This window comes from Kryptolebias marmoratus, linkage group LG20 (assembly GCF_001649575.2).
Source record: "Kryptolebias marmoratus isolate JLee-2015 linkage group LG20, ASM164957v2, whole genome shotgun sequence".
Taxonomy (NCBI): domain Eukaryota; kingdom Metazoa; phylum Chordata; class Actinopteri; order Cyprinodontiformes; family Rivulidae; genus Kryptolebias; species Kryptolebias marmoratus.
Window position 1 is genome coordinate 60,335 of NC_051449.1, and position 10,433 is coordinate 70,767.

Sequence of the window (10,433 nt, forward strand, 5' to 3'; positions counted from 1 at the left end):
GGGGAGGAGGAGGAGGAGGAGGAGGAGAGATGAGTCCTGAGAAACAGGAACACAAAATAAATTCAATTTCCTAAATAAACAACAGAAATTCAGCTCTGAAGAAAATTCTGGATGAGTTTGTTTCATCCATCCATCTGCCTCCTCAGGATAATATTTTATTTTTAATGTAGATTTTAGGGATTTTATTCCTGTTTTTCCTCCATCTTTAACTCTCTGACTTTAACAGTTTTTGATTTTTTAAAAACATTTTTTTACTGTTTTGTTATAAAGGTCAAAGGTCAGATACTTTCTGTTTGAAGTTACTGAAACATCTTTAAACCTACATTATAAATGAAACTGTTATTTATTATTTAAAGAATTACACAAAGAAAACAAAGTGATGTTTCAGTTAAATAAAAATGCATTAATTACATATATTTAGATGTTTTTAGTTTCTGCTTTTAAATTCAGCATCAAAACTAAAACAAAGAGAAATTAGTTTTTTATGTTTCTTTAAATGATTAAATTTTATTTAAGAAACTGACGTCTGGTTAAAACTGAGGAAGTCTGACTTTTAGTTCCTCTGTAACCAACAGTTACTCAGAATTTACCCACAATGCCTTTCACTTTGTCTCATTTGTTTCCATCGTCAGTTTCTGTCTTTAGGAACAAACAGGAAGTACGATCAGTTTTTGTCCCTCTCTGAAAGTGTAAATCATTAGAGATCAGCTTCTCTCCTCAGAAGCTCATTTCTCCTGACTGTCCTGATAAAAGCACAGATCTGGATCCGTGTTCTCCTGCGTGTGAGCGCCGCTCGCTCTGCATGAAAACAAATATTTAAGAAGGGGGAACAGGAGGAATGAGGAAGCGGCCTGCAGGCCCTGAAACACGCATCACTTCCTGTTTTTCAGCAGAAAGCAGAAAAACGCTCGCGGGACGGTTTCATGTTTCACAGCCGAGCCGCAGCCGTCGGCTCAGCAGCAACAAGAAAACAGAGTTTAAACAGAGAAACATGAAGGCTGCCAGCCCAACGCTGTCCACCTGATTCAAGATGGCTGCCGCAGCAAACAGACAGTTTTACTGACGGTGACCTGAAGCGTGGAGTGGGAGTAGCTGAGAGGCCATTTTAATCCCAACGACGGATTAGTTCTCATCAGAGGAAGGCGGCGGGCGATAAGCATTCAGACCTATAATCCTGTCTCTGAGGGTCCTCTGGGGTTGAGGTCAAAGGTCACACTGGACATCTTTAGGGGGGGGCTGGTCTCTAGACCTGCTGGTCTCTGGACCTGTTGGTCTCTGTGAGGACCTGCTGGTCTCTGAACCTGCTGGTCTGGTCTGCGGGTCCAGGCTCAGATCTGGGGGGCTGTTTGCAGGTCAGATCCAGGTTTCAGGGACAGACAGAACAAACAGGCTGCAGCGGGTCAGAGGATCGATGGAGGACTCTGGTCTCAGGACTTTGTCCTCCTGGTTTTATGGATGTTCTGACTTTAAGGCAAACTTCGGAGCAGAGATTTAATGTCCTGCAGCTGCTGTGGTTTTTAATTTATCCACAACCTCAGAGTTTCTCTTCATCCTCACGAGTGAACTCTTTGTGATGATGTCACAGAAACTGGAATTACTTTAGAAAACAGCTGATAGTTTAAATTTAACTGCCTGAAAGGGTTAAAGTGTTGGTTTGAGCAGAGAAGCTGGACCCGATCGACCCGATCGACCCGATCGACCTCCTCCCCGTCTCCGACGTGTCGGGACATCCGAGAACATTGAGGGAAATCCTGCAGAACGGAGCAGCTCCGGAGAACCCGAGGTTCTGAGGAATCTGGAAGAATCAGACCTAAAGCAGCGTTTCGTCTCCTGGGAGGCCGTGTTTCAGGTTTGGTTCTTGTTCTGGATTCTGGCCCGGCCCGGCCCGGCGGCTCAGAGGTCAGGTCTCCTCTGCTTCCTGTCTGATGTTTCAGGAACAGGAACAGAAAGGCATCATTAATGTTTAACGAGAACGTGTCTCGTGTCAGAGGAGGCCTGAGACCCAGACCCAGGTTCGGGTCCGATTCGGTCTCTGTTCGGCCCAGAGCTGCTGACCTTGGCTTCCGTTCAGACGGCTGACCCGAGTACAACACAAAAACAGGAAATCAGACAGGAGATAAACCCAGAAACGGAACCAGCTCGGTTCCAGTTCAGACAGAACCCGAGGCAGGAACCTCCACGGCTGCAGGAAATCCTGCGTCAGTATCTGAGAATCTGGGCGGGTAAAACAACCAAGACAGAGGAGGCTGCGGTCCCTGAACTGGGACCCGGGGCCCGGGTTGGTCCCCGAGGACCGGGAGCGCTAACGAGGAGCCGGTTAATGAGCTCGAACACATCAGCAGAGCTCTGAGGGGACAGAAGGACGGGTCCCAGCAGAGTCCTGTGACCTTTAACCCCTTCTCCAGGCTCCTGTTGGTGACTGGGGTCAGTGTTCTGAGCAGTTCAAAGGAAAATAAAATCTGTTTTATGATGGTAAAACCTCCCAAATCAAGGCATTCTGTAAGTAAGAACACCTTCTGTTCTTCACCTGACGTAGAATAAAAACCCAGGTCCTGAACCGGTTAGGATCAGGTTCCAGGTTCAGGACTGTCCCTTTAAGGCCCCGTTCACACAGCTTGGTCTGCTCTGATTGGTCGGCTGAGTTTGATGTATGTTTATCATGAAGTCATTAGTTAAATAAACAAAAGTCTGAATCATTGAGGTGTTCCAGGATTTTCCATCCTGAGGCGTCCTTTGGTTTGGGCTTCAGAACCGGCCTCAGTCCACGGAGCGCCGTCTTCATCAGAGGGTGAGGCTCCTTCAGCCATCTTTAATCAGGCCTTAGAGACTCTGCAGAGCCCAGGATGATCCCAGGATGATCCCAGGATGTTCCCAGGATGATTCCAGGATGTTCCCAGGATGTTCCCAGGATGATCCCAGGATGGTCCCAGGATGATTCCAGGATGGTCCCAGGATGATCCCAGGATGATTCCAGGATGGTCCCAGGATGATCCCAGGATGATTCCAGGATGATCCCAGGAGCCTGAAACACCTCGGCTGACTCCTTTCGATGAGGAGGAGCAGTGACGGCCCCCCTCCCTCAGCTGATCTCTGAACCAGGACCTGGTTCTGATCCAAACCTCGGGATCGGCCCGGCAGAGCAAAGACAGGACGGCTCTGTCCCAGCAATGAAAGTAATGCTGATCAGGAACCAGACAGGAAGCTGAAACTCGTCTTCTGGTTATGGGTCAGATGTGGACGTCCTGAAGAGACGTCTTTTTTTGTTGGACGTCACCTCGAGCCGGACAGGTGTTGGGATCAGACCTCCTCACAGAAAACAACGTTTTTAAATCTATTAATACTTTTAGTTTTTCTAGATTCTGTAAAAATGTGAAGCAGGCGTCCTCTGAGGACGGAGACACCAGCTGGTGGGGACAGGAAAGGCCTCTGGGAAAGCGACTCTCCTTCACGCTCTGTGGACACCCCACCGTCCCTGCAGTGACGCTCTGGGTTTATGGTCCCTGGTGACGTCTGGATCAGAACCAGAACCTGCAGCCTCAGAGATCAGGTGAGGAGCTTGGCTCAGGTGGGGGGGACATCGTGGACGCCTCCCTCTGGAGGTTGTCCAGGGTCCTCCCTCCGGGCAGACCCAGGGACACTGAGCTGTCCACAGACTGTGAGGAGGACGACCTCTGTGCTGTTGGACACCTTTGGACACGTCGTGTTTGGAGGACAGATCTGGACCAGCTGGACTGTGGACTGAATGAAGACAGGTCCTCCTTCAGTCAGTCTGTCTCCCTCTGCTGCTCGGATCGAAAATAAATCCGCCCACCCCGCCCTGGCAACCGAACCGCACCGGCAGCAGCCCGTCGCCATGGCAACCGGCCCAGGTCCCCGGTCACCACAATGTGAGGTCAGTGTTTCCATGGCGACGGAGCAGATGAGCCGTAATCCGTCCTTGTTTGTGCTCCGGGGGGAGGAGGCGGAGTCAGCGGGGATCACGTGATCCGCCCCCCCTCCCCGTTTGTTTTGCTGGTTCCGAACAGCAGAATTTGCAAACGTGCTGCAGATCGCGAGGAGCGGGAGGAAGATGAAAGGCGCTGATGAAGAGGAGGATGATGAGGTGGAGGAGAGATGAAGAACGAGGTCACTGCAGCAGCACGAGACACGACAGGAAGGACAGAGACGGGCTGACACTTCCTGTTTCCGGTTTCTGATTCGGTTCTTCAGCTCGTGTCTAAAATTAAAGGTTTATTAAAAGCTTGAATGTTTATTTAAAGTAAAAATGTTTCAGCTGCAGTTCCTCCAGCGGCCACTGGAGGCCACCAACGGGTCCCATTTTCCTGATAAATCATTAAAACGATGATTGATGGCTGAATAAATCAGAATAAAGACAGGAAACAAGATGGCCGCCACAGCTAGCTAACAGCTCGGCTGCCGCAGAGATAAAAACAGGTTTCCTGCTCTGTTAAAAGGATTAAAATGAAACAAATGTTTGTTCTTTAACAAACTGCAGCCGCTGCACTTTAACTCCAGCAGCTCATCCATCATCTTCCTCCTTCAGACCCTCCTCTTCCTCTCTGGCGTCTTTCAAACCGCTCCGAGGTCTCTGATTGGTCGGCCGGGTGTGAGGGGGCGGCAGCCAATCAGAGGCCGCCTCCATGTCCCCGCCCCCTGCATGAATACTCACCCCTCCCCCTCCCTCTCCCTGAATACAAAAATCCCCTCTGAGCTGTAAATCTGCCCTCCTCCTCCTCTTCCTCCTCCTCTTCGTCAACATGGAGGGCAGCTCACACAATGGTGCCCTCCTCCTCCCCGGCTGTTTGCAGCAGCTCCTCCTCCTCTGCAGCCTCTCCTCTCGGGTTATAAATAACTCGGCAGCCATCTTGTCTCCCTCTGCTCTTGTTGTTCTGACCCTTCACAGGAAGGAGAGGAAGAGGAGGAGGAGGAAGAGGCGGGGGGGCTCTGGGCACAGATTCAGGCCTTAAATCTTCAGCTGAAGAGGCTGAAACTCGCAGATTAAAACATGTTTTGTGTTCCTCCCCCTGCCTGCGGCTGGGTTCTGGGCCCGGCCCGGTTCTGAGGCTGGGTGCTGTAGATGGTGTCAGTGACGACAGAGAGCCTCAGACACAAACAACCTGAGGTTCTGCTCGGTGTGGAACGGGCTGAACCGTCACTGGTTTGTTCCGGTCCATTTTCAGGTTCCACACGTTTCCCCTGAGAGAACGTCAGAACGTTAGAAAGGAACCGGACTCTGGTTTGTCTGGAGAACAGAAGTAATCTGAGCTCTGCAGGAGTTCTCCTACAGAAGCTGAGGTCAGCTGTTCTGTAAAAACAGCCGAAGGTTTAACTGATGTTAGCTCAGCTTAGCACAAACACTGGGAGCAAAGGGAAACTGTTAGCAAGTGTCTGTTAGCAAAATATCCCTCAAACCTTTGGACAGATTTTAATAAAACCCCCAGAAAGTAATTATTGGACGAACGTCTGCTACTGATCCACTCCAGGAGCCAGTGCAGTTCAAGATGGCCGCCACGGCCAATCAAAGCCATACAGACAGGAACGGGTTGAAGTGAGGTCGTAGCTGAGAGTCATGAAAACAGATCAGATCCAGGATGAAGACGAACAAAACCAATCATCCAGATCTGATTCATCACTGCAGCAGAACACAGGTTCAGGTTCTGAGGGTCTGAGGTTCTGAGGTTCTAACGTAATGATGTTCTGACAGCCCTCTAAAGTGTTTCAGTTCAGTCTGTAAAGAACACAGACGAAGCTCAATAATTAGAACTTTAATGATGATGTCACACAAACAGAACCTGCGATGGTTCCACAAACAAACTGAAGAACTTTTAGAAAACACAGAAAATGCTGCAGAGTCGACCCGGTCCTTATTTACACCTGGGACACTCACCTGTCCCGCTGGAGTGGACAGCTTAATGAGACTGGGGACACCTGTGGGGACAGGGGACACCTGTGGGGACATAGACCTCAGGACTCCGATCCGCTGCAGCTGCTGTGTTTAAAAAAGTTCCAGTCGTTCAGGAACAGATGAGGACACGTCCTCAGAGAGAAGACGCGTCCTCAGAGAGAAGACGCGTCCTCAGAGAGAAGACAGTCCACCAGACGTGTTCCTCTTCCTGGATTGAAGAGGAAGTTCCACGTGGAACAAAAAGCTTCGGGTTCCTCCGGAGAGGAACTCCTCCTTCACAGGTCCGGTTCTGATGGGAGGAACCCGAAGGAGGAGGAATGATGAGAACCGGGCAGGAGGAACCTTCTTACTTCTTGGACAACAGCAGACTGAAACACAAAGAACACCAAGTTTGACTTCATGTGGACTAAAAACATTTCTTTGATCTTGTTTCAGTTTATTTACAAACAAACAAACAAACAAACGTTCTCCTCCATTAGAACCAAACAGAACTGAGGTTCTGCCTTAGCTTAGCACAAAGACTGGGAGCGGAGGGAAACCGTTAGCATCGGCCCAGTAACCTGTTTAACTGTAATCACCTGCCTGTCTGTTAGCAAAATATTCCATGAACCGTCCCCCTGATCCAAGATGGCCACCGCAGCTAGCTGACGCCAGCCTACACAAAAATGGCTCCTTCAAACTTCAAACTATCGTTCTGAGAAATAAAACCTAAATAAGTTTAATATTTATCCTCAGGATGACTCCCAGCTACTATCGCAACAGACAAGTTTAGTTAGCTGTGGCGGCCATCTTGGACCAGAGCCAAGCTGTTTTCTGAACCATGACTCAGCAGGAATAACTCCGAGTCCAACCCGTTTCCTGCCTGATGGACGGGTTCTAACAACAAACCTCTGACTGTTTGTTCTTAGAGAATCCGGAGCTCCTGACTCGTTTCAAACACCTGCAGCTGAAACCGACTGAAGAGAAACTGTTAATACTTAATTAAATGTTTATTCTGATAGAAACATGAAGGTCAGAGTGGAGCCAAGAGGTGTCTCCTGTCACTCCCTGACCTGCTGCCATTAAAGGATTCATTTATCAGAAATATGAGATAACATGATGCTAACAGAACATTTGGGCTTTTAAACAACACAGGAAGCTCAGGTGTGGAACAGGAAACTCCACAGGAAGCTCAGGTGTGGAACAGGAAGCTCAGATGTGGAACAGGAAGCTCCACAGGAAGCTCAGGTGTGGAACAGGAAGCTCAGATGTGGAACAGGAAGCTCCACAGGAAGCTCAGGTGTGGAACAGGAAGCTCCACAGGAAGCTCAGATGTGGAACAGGAAGCTCAGATGTGGAACAGGAAGCTCCACAGGAAGCTCAGGTGTGGAACAGGAACTCACTTGAAGTTGTCTTTGTCCTGCAGGTTGAGCACCAGGCTGTCAGCGTTCAGGTACACCTTGTTCTGGGACTGCGCCATCTGCAGGAGAAGACAGGATGAGACACAGCTGGACACAAAGACGGGTCTGCGACAGGTCTGGGCCGGTTCACCGCCGCGGGCCGACCAGTCAGGGCGTTAACACCATCAGAACGGACTGACTGCGGTCGGCCCGCGGCGGCGTTCTGATGGCGTCTCTGCAGCGGTCGGACAAACAGCCACTCAGGTCCAGCTTGAACGACCTGCTTCAGTAACATAACTTTATTTTTATATTTATACATAATCTGAATAAATTTCCACCTGACTGTGAACAGAATTAATGATTCAGTTTTTCTACAAAAACAAAAAGTTAAAAAGAGAAACTTTCCAGGTTTTCAGGTTGTTTAAATAAAGTTTGTATCTGACCTAAAATAAAATAAAACACTTCCTTCCTCTGTAATAAAACCAGGTGGATCATTCTGACGGTTTTAACTCTACAGATGATTATTTTCATTTTCTAACCTTCATATTTAAAAAACATCAGTTTTTAAACAATCTGACTGATTACTGAAGGTCAAAGGTCACAGCAGAGACCCTTTAGTTAAACTGTCACCTTTCCTGATTTGTGTTCGTCTGTCGCCACCTGGTGGATGTTTTTATCACCTGCAGCTCATCAAAACTAAACTTTAAGGACTTTAAGCCGTTTACAGAACATGAAGACGCTGCTGCAGGATCATTAAAGAACATTTATCTGCAGTCAGGTCTTATTTTCACAGCTGAACGTCTCAAACTAACATTTCAAGTCTTTCCTCCGAGTTTATTTCTTCCTGTTCCATAAAAACACTTTAACTTCACAGCAAACACAGAAAAACCTAAACTGTGGTTTGAAGCGTTCGCTGGCCTCCCTCGACCCTGGAAGAAACAGAACGAGTCTAAACAGTTTAAACAGGTTTGAAATCCAGTTCCACCCAGGATAAATATGATAATTGCAGCTCTGAAGGATTCGACCTGAGAGCCGACGACTCGTTCAGCCGCCAATTAGTTTCCTTTCAGCTGATCTTATTGTTGCTTTCAGGCAAACTGCAGGTTCTTTTACAGTTAAATCTGATTTTATCTTCTTAGAAAACATTTTATGACCTTCACAGTAAATCTGTGCTGCACAGATTTATTTTTATTCTTATAATTATTCTAATAAGCTCCCGTCATGAAATTGAAGCAGCAGCTTTTATTTACCAGAAAAATCCAATCAACTCGTCTCTGTTTGTCCCGGAGTTTCAGTGACATTATGGGATGTTTCTGCTCTGAATGAATCAGGAGTTTGATTAAAATGATCCATAGAAACATCCTTCAGGAGGAAACTGATGGTTCTAAAGGTTCTCGGGACAAAAGTCCAAAGATTTTAAACACATCAGTGAATTTATCTGCATCAGCTGTTTGAACATCTTTAGTTGTTGTTTTAGTGAAACACAGACAGGCCCGACAGACAGAACCAGAACCCCTGAGATCTGTGCAGCGATCCAGAACCAGAACTAAAACCTGCTCAAACAGAGAAGCTGAAACATTCAGACGCTGGAGAGAAATAATCTGATGAAACAACAGAAGCAGCTGTTTGAATCCTGATTATCTGACTTGTTTCATGTTTAAACTCGAGCTGTGGACGTTCTGCGGAGGAACCCGGAGGAACCGCCGCAGTTCTCTCACCGTCTTGGCGATGTTCTGCGCCGCCCGGATCTTCCTGAGTTTCAGGTAACCTGGGTTTTTCGTCACCGCCTCGCCCAGCTGACACACAAACACAAACAGTCAGAAAATGTCTACCTGCGGGGCGGAGCGGGCCCAGGCCGGGTCGCCCGAGCAGAACCGCCAGGATCAAAGCTGCAGGCCGAGGTGAGGCTCAGGTGAGACGGCTTAATGAGGCGAACTTAATGAAACTCACCCAACTTCACAGACTTTAAATAAACATTTAAATAAACTCTTCAACACATTTAAAGGATTTAACGAGTTAAACTGAGACATCCAAACATTCGTCTGTTTAAACATAAATTAATCTTCTGACATTCAAACTCACCATCTTGGCAGCCTGAGCTTCTCCTTCAGCCTGGATGATTTTCTGTCTCTGCTCCTGTTTGGCCTTCTCGACGTAAAACTGAGCTCGCTGCGCCTCCTGCTGGGCTGGGGAGGAACGACACAAACATACCAACGTGAGACGTTCCCGCGCTCAGCGCCAACAAAAACGTTTTCACCGCTCTTCAACTGAGCTGCAGCCGACAGGAAGACAGAATTATACAAATAAATAAACAAACAGGACAGGAAATACTGAAGAAGAACAAGTTAATACAAAATGTTAAGAAAATAAATGAATGAGGATCTGTCAGATGAGTTCTTTCTGTTTCATCTTTGATGAAAATGAGCTCTAAATCCACCGAACGTCTCAGCTTCATCTGGAAGAAACTCAGCCGTCAGGTTCTGTTGCCAACAATCAGAGCCGTTTGTTTACATCCGGACACATCATAATAATCCCTGGATGTAAACAGAGTCGGAGGAGAACGACGGTGGACGTTCTTCTTCTTCTCCTCCTGAAAACAGACGGAGGCTAAAAGCTGCGAGACGAGAGGCGACAGGAGGAGAGGAGCTAAAGATGGAGCCGAAATCAGCCGAAATATTCTGAAGGAAGGAGGAATATCTGCTGGTTTTATAAAACCCTAAAGAATCATTTCATGATGAAGCATCAAAAACACAGATTTTACAGCGTTTGATGGAGGAATAGTAGAAACAGAACAGAACAGATGTTTCTCTTAAGGTGGAATGTCAAACAAAAGGAAACCTGTCAGAAAAGGTGGAACACAAACAGACGGCCTGTGGTCGGGGTAGGACTGCTGCGGTTATCGACCGCCACTTCCTGTCCACTCACCGACTTGCTTGGCCTCCACGGCGGCCGTGTACTCGCGGCTGAAGCTGAGCTCGGTGATGGCCACGTCGTCCAGGATGATGTTGAAGTCTTTGGCTCGCTCGAACAGCTCCCTGCGGATCAGCAGAGACACCTGCAGGACAGGAGGACTGATCAGGAGGAGGGGGACACGTCCTCAGCTCCTACAGATCATCACCTTCCCTCCGCTCCCTCTCTTTCCCTCAGCT

At 48.0% G+C, this 10,433-nt stretch overlaps 1 protein-coding gene across 1 annotated transcript in view; it reads right to left on the reverse strand.

The window, feature by feature from the left end:
* Nucleotides 1-5,749: 5,749 nt before the first annotated feature.
* Nucleotides 5,750-10,433, reverse strand: part of LOC108229400 (prohibitin-2) — a 7,957-nt gene continuing 3,273 nt past the window's right edge. Inside the window, exons 6-10 of the mRNA XM_037982022.1 lie at nucleotides 10,210-10,339; nucleotides 9,367-9,470; nucleotides 9,003-9,080; nucleotides 7,288-7,364; nucleotides 5,750-6,273 (exon numbers count right to left, since the gene is read on the reverse strand). Coding sequence (XP_037837950.1) covers nucleotides 6,252-6,273; nucleotides 7,288-7,364; nucleotides 9,003-9,080; nucleotides 9,367-9,470; nucleotides 10,210-10,339 — 411 coding nt within the window. The 3' untranslated portion in view covers nucleotides 5,750-6,251. The remainder of the gene's footprint in view (nucleotides 6,274-7,287; nucleotides 7,365-9,002; nucleotides 9,081-9,366; nucleotides 9,471-10,209; nucleotides 10,340-10,433) is intronic.